General features: G+C 43.3%; 1 protein-coding gene across 3 annotated transcripts in view; it reads right to left on the reverse strand.

The window, feature by feature from the left end:
* Positions 1-8,244: 8,244 nt before the first annotated feature.
* Positions 8,245-20,777, reverse strand: part of LOC138648704 (protein phosphatase 1 regulatory subunit 12A-like) — a 33,731-nt gene continuing 21,198 nt past the window's right edge. For all 3 annotated transcript variants that reach the window (XM_069738515.1, XM_069738516.1, XM_069738514.1), the window contains exons 20-24: positions 20,301-20,388; positions 18,280-18,384; positions 18,048-18,098; positions 17,347-17,397; positions 8,245-13,870 (exon numbers count right to left, since the gene is read on the reverse strand). In XM_069738515.1, the coding sequence (XP_069594616.1) occupies positions 13,784-13,870; positions 17,347-17,397; positions 18,048-18,098; positions 18,280-18,384; positions 20,301-20,388 (382 nt within the window). In that variant the 3' untranslated portion in view covers positions 8,245-13,783. The remainder of the gene's footprint in view (positions 13,871-17,346; positions 17,398-18,047; positions 18,099-18,279; positions 18,385-20,300; positions 20,389-20,777) is intronic.

Below are 20,777 nucleotides of genomic sequence, written 5' to 3' on the forward strand. Positions count from 1 at the left end.
GCTGGGGGATGATGTTAATATTCTGGGAAAGGACTCATAGGCCTAAAGATATCTAGGCTATTACTATCAGCTCACAGCTGTTTGCTTAGCCTTTACTGGTTATTATAGGGGGACTCCCAAAAAAGAAATGACGAGGGGGCCCTCCTACATTCAATAACCAGCTAAGGCTTAACAGACAGCTGAGGGTTGATATTAAAAGCCTAGGAATAGACCATGGATATTGGCCCCCTTCTAAACTAAGAACATCAGCTCTCAGCCACCCCAGACATGGCGCATTCAGAAGATGCCCCAATTCTGGCTCTTTGCCTTGCACTTCCCACTTGCCCTGGTGCGGTGGCAAGTAAGGCAATATTTGTGGGGTTGATGTCAGCTTTGTATGGTATGGTGACATCAAGCCCACAGCTTAGTAATGGAGAGGTGTCTATAAGACACCCCCATTATTAACCCCATAGTCATTGTTATACAGACACAGCTAGAATAAAGTCCTTTATTTGAAATAAAACTCCCCACCCTCTTTTAACCATTTGTTTACAAAAATTACATATAAAAAAAAACATATCCCTCACTTGTCTGATAAAGTATGTCCCACTATGTGCTCCAATTCTGCTACATCTGGATTTCATGGCTGAGAAGTGGCATGATGCGCCCACTCAGCCATGAATCCATGACCTGAGCCTGGATTCTCAGCTGCAGCACCGACCGATGACATCAATAAGGTGAGCAGAGTTCATAGTTGATGAACTCTGGTGACCTCACAAGTGCTCTTGAGAAAGTTCTCAAGCTGCCAATGCTGATGCCATTGAGGTCACCAGAGTTTATTGCTCGACTGCAGCCTTTTTGCCTCTGGTCATAGCCACCGGCTCACACACTGTCATCTGTATGCTGAGACCAGCATTATATAAGGCTGAGACACTGATTCCAGCAATGTATCACTTACTGGGCTACTTGATCCCTGTTTTCTCTGCTTTAGATGTAGCAGTGCTCAAAATGCTGAGCTGTGTATAACTCTGCCCACACCACTGACTGGCAACAGGCTGACATTGTACACAAAAAGCTGCCAATCAGTGGTGGGGGCGAGGTTACACAGATTAGCTGGACTGGCTTGCAGGTGAGACATAGTCCTCTAGTGATAATCTCCTGCTGATAAAACACTGATTGTATAGAAACACACAGACTAGTAAGTGACATGTCCCTGGAATCAAGCTCTCTGCTCCCACATTATGCTGCTCTAAGATTAAATAGCAAAAATATTTTCTTATATTGGTTTGGTTACCTAGCCAGGTAGGAAAGTCTTTAGATTCCATCAACAGAATACAAGGTCTGAAAAATTGGTCGACCCCATCATGACCTTAGGCGATAACTCTTCAATTCTGAGTGTGTCAGAGAAACCGTCTGGCCAGTGTAGGAGCTTGCTATGTCTCCCAGTAGCTTGGGATAACCAAGTTACTGCCTGTACAGAGAACCACACTGTACAATAAAGAGAAGGAGAATAGAGCCATTGCTGGGGACTGACAAACATCTCCGAGCATACTTTGTTGTATCATTGATTTAGATTGTGAGCCCCAAGGGGGACAGTGATGATGTTATCTGTAGAGCGCTGTGGAAATGACTGGCGCTATATAAGCAAGTAAAATAAACAAATAAAAGGAGCAATTTTGTCCTTAACAATGGTAGGAGACGCTGGGAGGTGTTAGACTGTGAACCATACAGGAACCACAGTACAGATGAGACATAGTCAGCATCAACAGTGAACATTTACATCCAGGTTCCCTGTAGGTGATCTTTTATTGAGTCTTTTTCTCTCCATCTTGTCTAGATGCCATTATGACTTTTTACATCCACGGCTCGTCTTCTCCGGTCTTCTGCAGCACACCCCCCACACAGTGCCCTTTAAAAATAAGAGTGTTATTAAAATGCCCTCTGCATAAAGATATCTGTCCATATTATGACCTAAATAAGCCTCCTATGGTATAGGACCTCCACACTGTCCACCTTAATGATCTACACCAGCCAATCTGTCTCCCATTATCAGCTATGAACACTACACCATCTGACCTTATGAACCACGGCCTATACCATGGGGGGAGGGGATTTGCTACTGACAATGTTATAGGGGTAATGTACCCCAATTCTGTACTAATGTCTTCCATCCCGGGCCCCCTTCCAGGTAAATATGTCCCTTATCTTGGTATATATGGTCCCCAAACTGGTATAGGTGCACCCCCCATCCTGGCATATATGGCCCCCCAACCTGGAATAGGTGCCCCCATCCTAGTATATATGATCCCCAACCTGGAATAGGTAGCCCCCCACCCTGGCTGATATGCCACCCATCCTAGTATATATCATCCCCATCCTGGTATATATGATCCCCATCCTGGTATAGGTGCCCCCATCCTAGTATATATGATCCCCAACCTGGTATAGGTGCCCCCCATTCTAGTATATATGATCCCCAACCTGGTATAGGTGCCCCCCATTCTAGTATATATGCCCCCCCCATCCTAGTATATATGATCCCCATCCTGGTATAGGTGCCCCCCATCCTAGTATATATGATCCCCAACCTGGTATAGGTGCCCCCCATTCTGGTATATATGCCCCCCCCATCCTAGTATATATGATCCCCAACCTGGTATAGGTGCCCCCCCATCCTGGTATATATGCCCCCCTATCCTAGTATATATGATCCCCATCCTGGTATAGGTGCCCCCCATCCTAGTATATATGATCCCCAACCTGGTATAGGTGCCCCCCATTCTGGTATATATGGCCCCCCAATTGTGACATATATGCCCCCATTTTGGTATATATGGCCCCAACACGCTGCACACATAAAACATTTTTAAACAATTCTACTCACCTTCCCTTCACTCCCTCGCAGTCCTGTTCTGATGCCAGCAGCTGATTTCTGCATGTACAAAGCATGTGCCATCATAGCCATGCAACCCCATAAGCCAATGTCTGATGCCAGAATATTCACTGCTCCCTACGCCCAGGATTATGGAGGAGGAGATTATCAGTAGGTGACCAGTAAACTGCTGCCAGGTAGTCCTCTATATTCATGAGTCTGTATTACCGCACCCTCACCACTGATTGGTAGCTTTCTGCCTATGCACAGTGTACACAGAAAGCTGCCAATCAGTGGTGTGGGCGGGGTTATACAGAGCTCAGCATTCAGAGAACTGCTAGATCAGAAAACAGATTTTATCAGAAATGCAGCAAGCAGCCCAGTAAGTGATATATTGCTAGAATCAGTGTTTATGTCCCTACATTATGCTTCTCTAAGATGGGGTAGCAAAAACATGGTGACAGATTTCCTTTAAAATAAATAGGGCTGAACTGCAAATCTGGGGGGAGGTGGGGAGCATTTTTTTTGTAAGAAAGATGGAAATCACTTAATCATTTAGTTAACCCCTTCACACTGTGCAGTTGAAATCTGTTTCTTGAGAAAAATATAACTTTGCAATTTTGTAAAGCCAAAAGGGGCCATATTGCACCAGTTGCAGACCCCCATGGTCACAGATGAATGGGCAGCTAATCATTATGATTTCACCAGTCGCAGATACTCGGACTGGAGAAGCAGGGGTTTTAGAAAGCAAGTTTGTTCCTAAGCAGCAGGGTCTCCCAAAACAGCAGAGATGACCCCACCAAAGTAAACAACATCTGCAAAAAATACGAAAATCTCAAACTGGAAATGATTAAGAACATAAAATATTAAAAGTCATTTCTGTACCAGGAAATGACTTCAGCCGAGGTCAGAGGAGTCGCTTTGTACTTTCCATCACACGTCCTGGAGAAGGCTCTCTGGGAAACTCGATGTTATCTGCTGCGCGGACTAAGTATAGCAACAAGAGTGCTGGGAAAGTGCGAGATGGAGGGCAACACACGGCGCAAGCACGAGCAGATGGAAAATGTGCGCGCACTGCTGGCCCGGACCTCAGATGGGAAGACGTAACTCAGATGGACTACAAACAAGCGACTCCTGCTGTCATTACACGCCTGCGTGGAGCAGAGTAATGGAGGCATGTGAGCAAATTCGCACAGCAACGGCCATATGTTTCATCACACTGGAAAGGCTTCTTCACGTCTCCAGGCGGGCAGCCGCCCTGTGACCAATGCCAAGCAAAATCCAAAACTAAACGGCCCAGGAACTAGGCCCAGGTAGGGAATTGCTGGAGCGACCGCGCCAGAAAAGATCACATTCCAGAACATTTTCTTTGGAAATCGAAGGCATCTGATAATAATCCTGCGGGTCTACGTGAAAATTGACATTCTTTGAGATCCCCAGGAGCTGTAGTCTGTCAAAGGACTAAACACATGGGCTGATCGTAATTAAAGGGGATGTCCACTACTAGGACAACCCCTTCTTAAACTAAATGTTTGGCCCCAATGAAATAATAAAGCCTATACTCGCGTCTCGTGCTAGCACTGTTCCCGCGGTGTCGGCACTCACTCTCCCCTGGGCTGTGATGCGGTTGTTGTGACACGTGATGCCCGGCGCCCAATCAGCGCTGCCGTCAGTGGCCCCGCCTTCAGACAAACTGAACATGAAGAGGAAGTCGGGATGATCGAGAGGCCTGGCTTCCTGTTCAGTTTGTCTGAAGGCGGGGCCAGTGACGGCAGCGCTGATTGGGTGCCGGGCATCACATGCCATTCCACCACCTTATAGCCCTGGTAAGAGCGAGTGCAGACACCGCTGCAATGGCCCCGGCACGGGAGGTGAGTATAGGCTTCATTATTTTATCAGGGCCGAGCTTTTAGTTAAAAAGGGGTCGTCTTAGCAGTGGGCATCACCTTTAAGCCTCATTCAGATATCCATTATTTGGGGTTTTTTTTTTGCAGACGAAGAAAATAAAAACTGACCATTTTTCATCAGTGTGCTGGATCCAGTTTTCATATACTTTTGATACGCGTTGGTTGTTGCCTCCAGTGTGGCGAATGGTTTTTGCATATGAAAAGCAAAATAATTGTCCGAAATTCTCCTACCCATTAAAGGGAATTTGTCACCAGGTTTTTGCCACCTGATCTGTGAGGAGCATGATGTAGGGGCAGAGACACAGATTCCAGCAATGCATCACTTGCTGGGCTAAGTATAGCTTTAATATAACTAGGAGATCATCATTAGAGGACTAGTAAACTTGAGGTAAGTCATCCTCAGTATTCATAAACTCTGCATAACACCACCCACACCACAGATTGGCTATTTTTTTTGCCTATGCACAGTGCAAACAGAAAGCTGACAATCAGTGGTGTGGGCGGGGCTATACAGAGCTCAGCATTCAGAGAACTGCTAGATCTGCAGCAGATAAAACAGGGATTTTATCAAAACGACAGCAAGCAGCCCGGTAAGTAATACATATCTGGAATAAGGATCTCAGCACCTACAGAGGCTGTTACAGACCGATTTACTTAAATGGGAAAGTTTGAGAAGCAAAGCGAGTGGAGACATGTCCATTTTATATTCAATATGTAGATTGAATTTGTTGATGGCAATTTGACGCCCTCTGTGTCCTATCCGAGTGGTCTGGTTTTTACTAGCAAATTGGAGAGGAGAGGTTTGGAAATTTTATGATGTGCTACATATGAGAAAACATGCTGCACTGATAGTAAAAAACAAATATGGACCAAAAAATGGCTGAAAAATCGGATACAGCACAGTGGTGAAAACCGGATCATCTTGCTAGAACAAGTCTCACTCACGCTTGTGTATGAAGAGACAGATGATGTACGGCGCCCAATAGAGATTATTTTACAAATTTATTTAATACAGTACAGCCTCTTCTTTCAGCTCTTCAGACTCCATCTGGATTCACAGATTCCATCCTGAATTGTATTCCTCTAGGCTTTGCTATTAAATCCCATAATGTATGAGTGAATTTACATGAGCAGCTAGAGTCAGTACCATCTCTGCTTGCTGTGGTAACACTACAATTTTCCTTCCCTCCTAAATAAACTAAAATATTATACCATCGGTTAGGCTGAACTGACATTTTTTACATTATAAACTGTGTGACAGGAGCTGTCTAATCATCATCAATACCTGTGATAGGAGTTTTCAATTTCATTGTACAACATGATTTAGTGATTGAGTGGGTAACCCGTAAAGAGGGCATAAACCCATGGAATTCCCCAGAAGGGGGTTACAATAAGATCACATGACCTGGAGAGAAGTATACAAACATAAAGAAGTTGAAACCACACAGACACACGTTTCACACTTCAGACATTCACCGTCCGAATATGGACTGCAACAACTGAGCCACCTGCAAGTCTTCTGACATGAATTTGACAGCCTTGTAGACATCTACGAGACTGTTCAGTTTCGGTCATGAGACCTGAGACTAGTTCGGACATTCTGGTCCGTAATTCTAATGTGAATTTCGGACGTATTGCCAAAGTGATGCTTGTCAGGTGAATGGACACATTAAAAAATTAAGCAACATTTTAATGAGATTTCAGGTCCCATTCACTTTTCTTTGGGTATGTGCACACGTTGCGGATTCTCTGCGGATCCGCAGCGTTTTTTGCAGTGCAGAAACGCTGCAGATCCGCAATTGATTTACAGTACAATGTAAATCAATGAGAAAAAAAATGCTGTGCACACTTTGCGGAAAATCCGCTGCGGAAATGCTGCGGTTTAAAAGAAGTAGCATCTCACTTCTTTTTTGTGAATCTGCAGCGTTTTTGTACCCATTCCATTATAGAAACCCGCAGGGGTAAAAAACGCAGCAAATCCGCAAAAAACAAAAGCAACAAAATCGCACAAAAAATGCGACAAATCCGCAGCTGCGTTATCTGCCAGGAGAGGCAGAATCCGCACCAGAAATTCCTAAGCCTAATCCGCATATAGCTATGTGTACGTAAGCCTTATATTGTAAAACGCTGCTTTTTTTTGTGACAAAAAAAGCAACGTGTGAACATACCTTTACATGTTATGTTGCCCTACAGATTAATCAGAAAACTTGTTTTGTGTCAAGACAGTCTATGGCAGCAATTCTCAGGTTTCTTACATTTGGGAAACCCCTCAAATGCCATCTGCTGAGGAACCCCACAAGTATCTTATGCCTTCTGTAGAAGTGACAGATTTTTCCGTTGCCTGGGGATTTCCTAAACTGATTCTAAATAACTTCAGAATATTTCCTCAAAAAGCTGACCTATAGTCATAAGTCCACTCAGCAACTTCAACCAGTGAAAAAACACCAGCCTTTGTGCAGGGCTATGCTCTTTACTTTTACAATTTCCTGCACAAAAATATGTCCATTTACTAATTTTTGCTTCACCCCTTGGAGTTGCTGCTACTCTGCATTGCTAAGGCACCATTTGGAGAGACTAAGTCTCCTTCCCCCTCTGGCAGCTAAAAATATAATCCCCTCTTACTCCTCCTAAAGAAGAGCCTCAGCTCCACTGGCACGTCACTTCAGTCTATATTCCCTCCCTGGCAAGTAGGGCTAAAGCCATTTCTATTAGATAATCCATGCAGTGAACAGATGATTATTATGCAGAGACCGGGTTTTGGGGGGTTTGACTCTGCACGTCCACAAGCATTTGGCTCACTAGATGGACGTGCACTATGTTATATATGTTGAACACTAGGTGGCGCCATACAATGCAAAAGCCACAACTTTTGCATAGTATGGATCTTTTAAAAAAAGAGCAAGTACATAGCAAACATTCTTCATTTTTTATGATCTATACAATTAATAGAATATTTACAGGATTATTCCAACCTTTATAAATGTGTATTGTCGGATGGTGCTACGACAAGTGATATTATTAAAATTAAAATTTTCAGCCATTATTGAAGTTTTAAAACATCTTGTTGCCCTGGAGACCGACCACGGCTGCTAGACAGCAGAAGGTGCACAGTGCTTGCAAACTCTTTTCTATTGAGAGGTAAGTACTGTTATGAAGCTGGCCAGGATCACTGGAGCACGAGGTTGCCTCCTATTCCCGAGCCAGCTTCAGCACGGTGCCTACAAAGTAGACAACAGCAGTGGTCGGTCTCCTAGGCAACGGGCTATAAACAAAAGTTGTAATATCTCAAGAACGGCGGAAAATTTTAATAAGCAGTAAATTGCAAAAATGTTTGTTTTTTTCAAGCACTATCCGGCAATATACACCTGGAAAAAGATGGGCATAACCCTTTAACGGTTAGACAATCCCATTAGGAAGACTAATATATATCTCATCCTTCACACATCATGTAGTAATGATATAAAAAGTAACTCGGGTAACAAGACGCATCTTTCAAAGTGAGTTTATTTGTATGTTTGGTGTGATGGGAGGGTGTCCCATCACCGGTAAGACACACACGGCTGTAGAGAAGGACAAACGTACACACCGGGATACTAATGGAATGGGAATGATGAACCAGAAGCTCAGGTCTAGGAGCCAGATACCCGGCAATGCTGCAGACTCCACCTGCTGATGTATACGCCATATGCACCCGCAGACGGAGACGTAGCTTGCCAATTCCTGTTGGTGACACAATAGGGCATGGACACATGGAGACAGGTCCACAAGTCGGACCATTAGCAAATGGGCAAAAAACACACAAATTAGTGCTTCGGAAAAAATAAAACAGTGCATTTATAAATTATATAAACAATATCAAAGCAAAAAGGCAGTAACTGCAGCATGAAGGAACGCAGTGTTCGGTAAAACCATTTATAAATATAATATATTGGACAAAATATTAATAACACGTGAGTGAAAAAAAAATAATAAAAAAAAAAACACAGGGAAAAAGTAGACGGGGAGCACACAGATGGAGGAGGAGGGGATGCGGAGGTTTCACAGAAGACTGGAGAGGTAATAATGGGAGTAACATGCGTTTCATGACCTCTATAAAGGGCCTGTGCTTACGGTGTCGGGCGGCTCTGCGGCCCCTGACGTCCCTCACTTGGGGGAACGCCAGGAAATTTGTTAGGATTCGGCCTCCTGCTTTTTCTCACTGTTCTGCTTCCTGCCGCAGCTTGGAAAAAAAATAAAAATTCCCTCCCTCTGTAGTTTGAGAGCAGGGACAGATTCTGCTTCGTCACAGGCTGAAGTCACCAAAAAGGAACCCACGTTGCATCTTAAGAAATTAGGGTCGCTGAGCCATATATTAAGGAGTGCAAATTCTTCTAGTGCGTGCCCGCTCCCCATATTCCTCCCCCGAACCTACATGCAGATCATTTTGCCCCACGCTGTTGGGCAGTCTGGGATTTCCTGCAAGCGCCTTAGGACGGTTTTACACGTCATTTTTGGGGGTATGTGTGCTATCCAGTATTTTTATAGATTACTGACCCATTACAGTCATGTCCTTTGTGGTGAGGGGATGGTCAGCAAGAAAAACTTCAAAAACAAAGCCCCCAATTCATCGAGACGGGTGATCTGCATGACTCTGGTGCATCTGGTGAGTGGCATGCGCTATGCTAGAAATCGTATGCCAGTCAGGGACTGGAGTCCGGAACGCCACAACTCATCATGAATTAGACGGGCCGTGGCCTCACACCCCAGATCTGCCCATTTCCTTGGAGAAATTGTTGGGAAACTTGGCGTGCCACAAGTCATAAGATTTTGAAAACAACTTTTGTTGCGGCAAAATTTTATAAGTTTTGAAAACTTTTCCGCCACTTTGTTATAAAGACTTTGATGAATCGGGGCCCTAAGACATGTTCTACTTTGATCTGTGTTGCAGATGAAACTCACCAATGTAAATCAACGGCCTCGTAAGAAAAAAAAAAAAAAAGATAGTATACGGATGTCATCCAAGTGGCATCCATATTTTACTAAGGAGTAGGAGAAGCGAAAAAATGTTTTTCTTCGTACCAGAATAACGGATGCAACAAAGAGTCTAAAAATTGAGACAAGTCACAAAAAATGGGTCTAGCACGCTGAAAAAAGCAAGGAACGTTTGCCAAGGAGGAAAAAATAAATGACATGGGAAACTGGCCACAAACAGTCTTGTAGAAATTCTGCAGGGAGCACAAGGGTTAATCCAGCTAGTCTGCTCTATTCCTTGGAGGGAAGGACTGAGGGAACATGATTTGGCTAAGGCATGAGGTTTCATTTTTTTTTGTCCCACTCCAGGCAGGTCAAAGGAGGAGGCTCCTGCTTCAGCCAGTTGTCTAACGGCCAAACACCAAAAAGTGAAGAGGAATGGAAGCGCATGACTGATGTCCTGGGGCAAGAGAGGACCAAAAGATGAGACCGAGATTGGACTGCAGGGCATGGACTGGCCAGCGGCTCTCCCGACACAAGTGAGACAACTGCATAGAAGCACATGACGCTCAGGTCGATAGAGCCGCCGGCCAGTCCGCACACTGCGATCCGATCTTAGTCAGATTTATAAGGAAGTCTACCTGCGCCCTAAGAGACTAATTTCTCAAGATGGGGTGCTGCCAGTTTATCCATGCAGGCTAAGCAGGGAGAAAATTACCATGTTTGATTTCTTTTCAGTCAGATACCTCAAGGCAAGTGGAATCAGAGCTGTCTGACATTCTTTCCAGCCTCATTCCTTCATTGGAATTAACATGCAATCCCAGCCAAGCCAAGTATACATGTAACTGCGGGCACAGGACTCAGAGTCACTGACTTTTTGGTGCAGTCTTCTCATGAAAGAAGGCGTAGCAGTGAGACTACCCTGGAGACCAAACACAAATCTGGGCAGCACTTTATCATATATGGCATATAGGCATCACTGTTTACACACCATGATGACCCCTATACCACATAGATGAAAATAAGCTGACAATTGCCCAAAATACATCACAGTGGCCAAGACTGCGGCTTTTTCAGCTGATGATGTAGCCAGCGCTGACAGATTTTGGATGTTTAATGTTCTATCAACTTTACTCTGATGTGTATGGACTCCATTACAATATAATCCTTTCCCTTGTTTTAACTCTGCCGTGTAGGGACATCTTCTATTCAGGACAGTGTACGTTCTTAAATTAAGACTTGGTAAAATACATTCGAACTTCAAAAAGATTATTTTAGGAGGATGACACCTCCATAAGCCCAACAATAGCACATGGACATTACAAAGGAGGACATCCATCGTAAAGGAGGACATCCATCATATAAGAGGACATCCATCGTAAAGAACATCCATCATATAGGAGGACATCCATCGTAAAGAACATCCATCATATAGGAGGACATCCATCGTAAAGGAGGACATCCATCATATAGGAGGACATCCATTGTAAAGGAGGACATCCATCGTAAAGAACATCCATCGTAAAGGAGGACATCCATCGTAAAGGAGGACATCCATCTTATAGGAGGACATCCATGTATAGGAGGACATCCATCGTAAAAGAAGGACATCCATGGTAAAGGAGGACATCCATCGTAAAGAACATCCATCATATAGGAGGACATCCATCGTAAAGGAGGACATCCATCGTATAGGAGGACATCCATCTTATAGGAGGACATCCATCGTATAAGAAGGACATCCATGGTAAAGGAGGACATCCATGGTAAAGGAGGACATCCATCGTTGAGGAGGATATCTATGAGCCAAAATGCAGTGCTGCTTAATAAGAGCAGCAAGATCCAGAGTGGTGGACTGATCACCCAGGGGGCACATTATAACGGGGTAGGGGGTCTCTCAGTGGGATTCAAGATAGGAACCCAGGGTCAGAAATTGAACAACCCAGAAAAAAAGCCAGTAATACTTGTTGTTTGGCACAAAATGTACGGGAAGATCAGAGGTTAAAAACAACAAGAAAAAAATGTTATGGCATCCAGATGTTCATTTGCCTTTTCTGGACAGTAGAATAATGACTTGCTATGGTTAACCCCATATTTTTAGCTTGTCCATCAGCTCAATGTCCCCCCGGCAGAGGACGGAACTATCATTTCATCCTCGTGTATTGGCACTACCTTAATAGTTTAGAATTGTGTAATTTAGTAAAAACAACGACACAAATACTTTACTATTTTCTGAAAACTTCCTTCAGCTAAGCTCAGGACCCAATATTAGATTAGAACAGCTAAGCTCAATCATTCTGGTCTGCTTTAGTCTCGGACATGAAAAAGGCTCAGCTTTGCTTCTTGCTTAAAGAGGATTTCCGGTTAAAACAAGTTATTAGACCCTCCACAGACCTGGTGGATTGTGGGTGTCCGGACGGCTTGATCAGGTACCAATTGGCTTAAGGGTTCACTTTTATACCTCAGTTAGAATTAAGCAGAAGTTTGCAACCTGAGCTCCATTCATTCCCTATGGGGCTACTAAGCGTTATACCCAGCTTTTTCCAGCAGCCCCTTTGGGAATTAATGGCGTGGTCGTTGGGCATCCCACCTTCTGCGCAATCTCCTAAAGGGAATAAAAGTTCTCCGATCTGCTCACTGGGTTTCAGCAAATTGGACCCCAACCAATCAGCCATCACCTGTAGATAGGTGAGAACTTGATTTATTCAGATCTCCCCTTTAAGGGAATAAAAAGGGAATTTGGAGAAAATGCTAGTCAAAATGCAAAACTGGATATTACATAGGATTTGTATGTTCTCCTACGTTGTAGGGGTTTGGTGTTACAGCACAGTTTCTACATTGCAGCAGATGGTGGCCGTCATCTTCAGGACATTTATTTTTTTTACAATGCAGATTTTCTAATGGGCCTACTCTACCCGGGGTGGAAAAGACTTAGACGGTGCCAATTATATACTTGCATATTCAAGTCTTATAACACTGGTGTCCCATAGGGTAGTTATCAGTAACATTGTGTGATGACTGAAGTTCTCCATGAATGTCTTATAGCAGCCAGTAGGACGGGATTTATAGTGAAATATCCATCAATGGAATGAAAAATAACCACTGCCACACAACGAAAAAAAAATCATAATAAATAAAATAAAATCCTCTCTCCCTGATAAAACAATAAGAAAACCTATCAAAAGTGGGGGGAAAATAACGCATCAGAGTTTAGTGTTTAAAATGTGCTCATGAAACAGAACATACGGTGTTACCTACCCATACCCGCAGCTCTCAACAAAGTGACATCGGTTGCATAAGAGGAGAAAAAAACCCACAAGGGATCAACAAACCACAACAAAACATGATCCTATAGACTTGTGCTCTTTCCAAACGATGGATCTGGATGGTCAAGTGTTGCTCACCCCGCTCATATCTCTGTTCTCCGTCCTGTGACTACCTTGCGGAGGACACAAGGGGTAGGAGTCGCAGTGGTCAGGACATGTACAGCAGCCACCCCAAAACACCAGGGCCTTTATTCCTCTCAAATAATCCACCTTGCTCCACGAGGTCAGGGAACGAGGGTTGTCTTTTATACCATCACTTAATGCTCTGTAGTCGAAGGTCTGTGGTGGTTATGCCAAACAGTGAGGAACATCTTGGGGATGGACATAAGTTAATGTGGTTCGATTCTTGTTTCCAACTAAGACTGTAGAAAATGTGTTCTAGAAAAGTGCCAGGACTTGAGCTGCACTGAAGATACAGCCTTTAATTCACCTTGAAGATGATCATTCTTTCAACCAAAAATCAAAAACAAGACCAGAAACTTCGGAGGTACACAAACAACAACTCCTAACTTTGTAGGTGGTCTTGACCTTCCATAGCATTGTTCTCAAATTGTAAAGTGGCCTCTTAAGTGATAATTCCCAGACATACAGTCTCAGGGGTGGTTGCGTGGAAAATGAGTGAAGTGGTAGTACGTAGGGGAGGCGGATCAAACATCCCTGTGATATTCTAACTATGTCCACCTAGTCTGTCCCAATGGGGTGACTGGAGGGAGAGCAGGTAACATGGAGCAGGTCCTGAGGCAGCTCTGCTATTTGGATAGCTTACTAATAACTCGGATTAAGGCTCCATTCTCATCTTTCAAGCGTTTGTTATCAGCTTTCAGATCCCCAAGAACCTATGGGAACAAGAGGGAAAAAAAGTGAGAAGCAAGCAAGGTTGATATATCATTAGAAAATAACATATAACACATGCTGCGTGCAAACCATCGATTCCTCCATGGTGTGCCCAAACCATTCCTTCCTCCATGGTGTGCCAAAACCATCCCTTCCTCCATGGTGTGCCCAAACCATCCCTTCCTTCATTGTGTACCCAAACCATCCATTCTTCCATGGTTCGCGCAAACCATGGATTCCTCCATGTCCCATGAAATCCATTGATTCCTCCATCAATTACTAGAGACTCTATTTGCAAGAGCCTAGTCCAGAGGACAAATCAGAATTCTGTGGTCACTGGATGAGAGCCCTACAAACCACCTTGTACTTGTCATAATCCCAGGTCCCAGGAGCCTCTTCTGATTTTTAGTCCCATTACAATGCATGCATAACATCACTTTGGATCTACTAATTACACTGTGTGCAGAATTATTAGGCAAGTTGTATTTTAGAGGATTATTTTTTATTATTGATCAACAACTATGTTCTCAATCAACCCAAAAGACTCAAATATCAAAGCTTAATATTTTTGGAAGTTGGAGTGGTGTTTTTTAGATTTGGCTATCTTAGGAGGATATCTGTTTGTGCAGGTAACTATTACTGTGCAGAATTATTAGGCAACTTAATAAAAACCAAATATATTCCCATCTCACTTGTTTATTTTCACCAGGTAAACCAATATAACTGCACAACATTTAGAAACATTTCTGACATGCAAAAACAAACCCCCCAAATATTAGTGACCAATATAGCCCCCTTTCTTTATGATGACACTCAGCAGCCTCCATCCATAGATTCTGTCAGTTGCTTGATCTGTTTACGATCAACATTGCGTGCAGCAGCCACCACAGCCTCCAGACACTGTTCCGAGAGGTGGACTGTTTTCCCTCCCTGTAGATCTCACATTTTATGAGGGACCACAGGTTCTCTATGGGGTTCAGATCAGGTGAACAAGGGGGCCATGTCATTATTTTTTCTTCTTTGAGACCTTTACTGGCCAGCCACTCTGTGGAGTAGTTGGAGGCATGTGATGGAGCATTGTCCTGCATGAAAATCATGTTTTTCTGGAACGATACCGACTTCTTCCTGTACCACTGCTTGAAGAAGTTGTCTTCCAGAAACTGGCAGTAGGTCTGGGAGTTGAGCTTCACTCCATCCTCAACCCAAAAAGGTCCCACAAGTTCATCTTTGATGATACCAGCCCATACCAGTACCCCACCTCCACCTTGCTGGCGTCTGAGTCGGAGTGGAGCTCTCTGCCCTTTACTGATCCAGCCTCTGGCCCATCAATCTGGCCCATCAAGAATCACTCTCATTTCATCAGTCCATAAAACCTTTGAAAAGTCAGTCTTAAGATATTTCTTGGCCCAGTCTTGACGTTTTATCTTATATTTCTTGTTCAAATGTGGTTATTTTTCAGCCTTCCTTACCTTGGCCATGTCCCTGAGTATCGCACACCTTGTGCTTTTGGTTACTCCAGTAACGTGGCAGCTCTGAAATATGGAAAACTGGTGGCAAATGGCATCGTGGCAGCTTCACGCTTGATTTTCCTCAATTCATGGGCAGTTATTTTGCGCCTTTTATGCCCAACACGCTTCTTGCGACCCTGTTGGCTATTTGCCATGAAAAACTTGATTGTTCGGTGATCACGCTTCAAAAGTTTGGCAATTTCAAGACTGCTGCATCCCTCTGCAAGACATCTCACAATTGTGGACTTTTCAGAGCCCGTCAAATCTCTCCTCTGACCCATTTTGCCAAAGGAAAGGAAGTTGCCTAATAATTAAGCACACCTTATATAGGGTGTTGATGTCATTAGACAACACCCCTCCTCATTACAGAGATGCACATCACCTGATTTACTTAATTTGTAGTTGGCTCTCAAGCCTGAACAGCTTGGAGTAGGACAACATGTATAAAAAGTATCATGCGATCCAAATACAACTTGCCTAATAATTCTGCACACACTGTATAAGAGGTCCATGATGGGGTGCCGACATCCGGCCCTCGGGTCACCATTGCATTGCTCCACAGCCTTAGTAAGCTTCTCCCTTGGTATTATTATGCACTATGGCTTGCGATCTGCTTTATCTATCCACTTTGGATGGCTTTTCCTAGGTTGTGATTTAATTGTGGTTTAACACTGGAATACAATTGTTATCTGATTTCTTTCAGTTGTAATAGTTGACCCCATGCTTATCTGCACTGTCTTGGAGTCTGTGTTATTGTACTGTACGGTCTTTTATTATTGTCTTTTGATACTTAATAAAATGATGAATTGTACCTTTTTTCACCTGATACTCTGTTTCCTCCTGATTTTCCTAATTATAAGAGGTGCTGGGTAAGAGGGGGTCCCGCAGGGCTCTCCTCCACTAGCCACAGGCTACCAACGTGGCTTCTGATCTGTTGTTCTGTCAATCAATTCACTAATGACGTTCTCGCTCTTTCCTCTATCATGTGCACATTATTCATTAGTGCCACTCTTGTCCATGAGTTGCATCTTGTATTGCAATTTAGCTCTATTGAAATAAAGAAGAGTTCAACTGCAATACCAGACATAACCAGTGGACAGGTGTGGTGCTGTGTTTGGAAGGATGCGATCATGTTTTTCTGATACTGTTCTACCCTTTATAACACTTCATTAAAAGGGCTATGAAGCTTCTGCTTTCGACACCGAATGATTAAATAGTCCATGCAGGCATTGCAGAAAAGCAATGGAGAACTGTTGTCTAGTAGTGATGCCTAGGGTTGAGCGAAACGGGTCGTTCACTTTCATAAGTCGCCGATTTTTGGCAAAGTCGGGTTTCATGAAACCCGACCCGATCCCTGTGTGGGGTCGGCCATGCGGTCGGCGATCTTGGCGCCAAAGTCGCGTTTTGTATGACGTGTTTAGCGCCATTTTTTCAGCCAATGAAGGAGCGTGGGCAGAGTGATGACATAGGTGTCAGGGGCGTGCACATCTATCGGCATTTTTTTTGCTTGTGCGCTGTAGCGATTTGCAATGTGTAAACCCAGCTTTTCTGTGTAGGGAGAGGGAGAGGGGGAGAGAGAGAGAGAAAAAAAACAAAAAAAAAAAACAATAAATAAATAAATAAAAAATAAAACCCACTGACTTTGCATTGGGTTTCGGTCGATCCCCGACTTTTTGCGATAATCGGCCGATTTCACTCGACTCGACTTTTGAGATAGTCGGGTTTCGCAAAACCCGACTCGACCCTAAAAAAGTAAAGGTCGCTCAACCCTAGTGATGCCTGTTAGTTTTACATCCAAACATATGGGGCAAAATTATATATATATGTAGCAGTACCCTTTCCTAAAAAGCTTCTACAATTAAAGCAGAATTACCTTTGAGGAATCAGCAGAAGCGATTATTACAAACAAGACACATTTGAAGATAAAGATTTGGGTTGGAACCCTGCACCTGGCGGACACATCCCCTTACCTTCAGCTCATCCTGAAGTTCAGATACTCTACGCTCCAAGATCAGCTTTTCCTATAGATAGAAGAAAATCCAAACTGTTAAAAGGTTTGTCCTTAGAAAAGCTTATTGGGCAATTTTAAGCTAATAGAAAGGGGTCCAGGGCTTTTGGGATAAATATCTAGTATGCAGAGAGCATTCACATCACGCAGACAACCCATCAATTTCAATAGGAACTGTGCAATACTTCATTTCCCCTGTGGTGGCACTGCAGGGAAAGTGAGAACTTCCTGCAGAGTTCCCTTACAGAGTTTGGTTTGGGGGAAGAGGGTCCATATAAACTTACATTTTTAAAAATGTTTTTCAATTCGCCATGTTTCCAGTGATATAGACCTTTTTACGTGGTGCTAGTTTGTCTATTCTTTACAAGGGGGCGTGGCTCACAGGATCCTCGGGGGCGTGTCATTAAGCTGCTCTGCATAGTTACTGTGTGAGCCACGCCCCTTTAGTAAAATAAACAAAACACAATAGCACTGGAAAAAAAGCCCATATCTCTGGAACCTTTTGGCAAATTTAAAAAAAAAAAAATAGATTGCACACTCAGGATAGGAGTGGGAGTATCCTACAAACCAAAAACTGGCCACTTTTGACCGGTTGACAGGCCCTCCTTAAAGTGGACTACTCATTTAACACCAGGGAGACCTCTATAATAGCGCACATCTTACCTTCTTCTCTGTATCAATCAGAAAGGATCTGTCAACACTTCTTTCCTGTCTCTAAAAAACAAAGGAAAAAGAAAAGAAATCAGTAAACTATAACTTACAAATAAAGAAAAGAAGAAGGATTTTCCAGAGGTCATATACAGCGGCCATAGTCCCATTTACAGTCACTTAGGTCAAAGCACAACACGTGTTCGCTACATTGGGCCATAATGCAAAAAGCTTGCACCCTTCTTACCTGGTTGACTCTTTCCAACTCCGCCTTAGTCTCATTCACCAAGTTTTGCGTGTTTAGCAGCTGGGAGCGAAGACGTCCATTATCTCTCATCAAGTCTTCATACAGCTGGAACAACACAGTATCCAGATAACTACTCGCCGACATCAATGCTATTGGTACTATTGTTACTTACAGGGGTTGTCTGGAGCTTACATAATATGACCTAGCCTTAGGATGGCTATCCACAGGATCGGATATTAATATGAGTTATACCACCCCAGAAACTGTAATCAGGCAAACATCCAACCATAAAAAACTTGTCTTAATAGTAATGGGCTCCCATTGGAACTCAGACATCTAACACCTTGGAAGTAAATTCTCCATCATCAAACGCCATTTCGCTATTTATATTTAACGCCCACATTCTGTAATGATGAATCTCTTACTATATTTGTCTCTAAAGCTCATTTGTCCTGATATGGAGCTCTAAATCCCATGGATAGACATTAAAAAAATACAACTTTGGAAGAATACAATTCAGCCAACCCACTGCCACCATTACAGGCTGCACCCTGTGCACACCCGAACTCACTGGCCCAGGCTTAACCCCCAAAATCGCTAAGGCTAGGTTCACATTGCGTTAGGGCAATCCGTTTAGCGCATATGCTAGCGGATTGCGCTAAACGCAATGTCCCAAAAGGGATCGCGTTTGGCGATCCCGCTAGCGCAGATACCCGATCTGCGCTAGCGAGGAACGGACCTCGGACGCTGCAAGCAGCGTCCGCGGTCCGTCCGAAACTAACAGGACATCGCTAGCGTGTGCCGAAAATGGCATGCGCTAGCGATGCGCTAGAGATCCGTTAGCACATTGCTGTCAATGGGTGCGCTAACGGATCCGTTGCATGGCGTTAATTGCGACAATTTCACCATGTAACGGAGTCCGCTAGCGTTAACCCATTAACGCAATGTGAACCTAGCCTAACTTTGTGCCAAATCTTCAGGGTCCTCACTTCAACAGATTTATCTAAAGTCCGGCCTTAATGATAAATTTGGAGTAAATTTTCACCATCGTATTTTTTTTATAAAGATTCAATTATTGCATTTTATTAGTGAATTCTGTGCAAATTATGGCTTTTAGTGACATTATAAAATAAGGTTGCAACATAAATGCATTTAAAAAAAAACAAAAAAAAAAACAGCTATGATCGGTCTTGAAAATGGAAGATTTATCATAAAAATAAAATCATAAATATGTTGCACTTCATTCAAAATTGATCGCCATGTCCCCGATGTCATCTTAAAGTTTTGGCGCAGGTACTAAATAGTGGCTTATTAAATAGCATAAAGCATCGATTAATTTAGTGGCCATATTTACGACATAGTAATGTTGCAAACTGAGCAAAATTTTGGGTGCAAACAGAATGATAAATGGTCCCCAGTATATATTAAAAAAAAAGATAAACCTAAGCTGCCCCCCCATAGTGGGCAACCAGAATGTCCCTGGGATCACCACTTATTTATCTACAGGAAAGGTTAAAGGTGTCTGATCACTGGTTATCTCAGGCCTAACGCAAGGAAAGGGGTCCGGAGTCCCCTGATGTAACGGAGTGGCGATCACACGCTGCGGGGTGTCACTCCAATCTGTGTCTATGTGACCGACGGAGATAGTAGAGATGTGATAAAGAAGAATTCCCAAAACGACAACTTTAATCATTTAATTCTTATTCTCTACTCAGAGTCCCAAACACTTGTAATGCAACATCGGAAGTCCCAATATGTCTCCCTGCGAGTCTGGCAGTCAGTCGCATTGCAAAGTAATGCGCCATGTCCCAGAGAAATGATTAAAAATGGGATTTTAAATACTAGGATTAGAAAAGGAATCCCTTTAAACTGGATCACATTCATAACCATTTTCCATAGCAAACAAGTAGTCTCCTGCTATCACATATCCAGCCGGGATTACACAATGGATGCGGCGATGGGCAACTCCTAATAAATCACGACTTACAGCGGATTACTTTCTACCTTCACCGAGAACTTACTTTTTTGAAATCCTTCGTGTCCCGGTGTTCAGCCGCAATGGCTGCTTCTATCCGGCTTGCAGTGTGCGCATTGGAAACTGAATCCGCCCTGAAACATTTCAGTATTGGAAGTTGTAATCATGAAAGTAAAAAATAGATTACAAAAAAAAAAAAAAAAATCAGAAAGCGGTTTCTATAGATCATTGATTATTGCCTCAGACTGGGGAGAAGCCGACTGTACTGCCATTATATTCCATGACGGATAGGAAGTGGAGAAAGAATTTGGAACCCTAGAATCACTATTTTTTTTACATAACAGTATTTTTTTTTTTTTTTTTACAAGCCTAGCTTGCAAGAATGTAGTGCTGCTTTAAAGAGGGATTGTCCAGCAAAAATGAGTTATCACGTAGTCCCCAGGATAGGTGATAACTTGATGATCGGTGGGTGTCCGACTCCTGGGACCAGCACTGATTCCCCAACAGGGAAATTTTATCTTTT

This window comes from Ranitomeya imitator, chromosome 9 (assembly GCF_032444005.1).
Source record: "Ranitomeya imitator isolate aRanImi1 chromosome 9, aRanImi1.pri, whole genome shotgun sequence".
NCBI classification, from domain to species: Eukaryota; Metazoa; Chordata; class Amphibia; order Anura; family Dendrobatidae; genus Ranitomeya; species Ranitomeya imitator.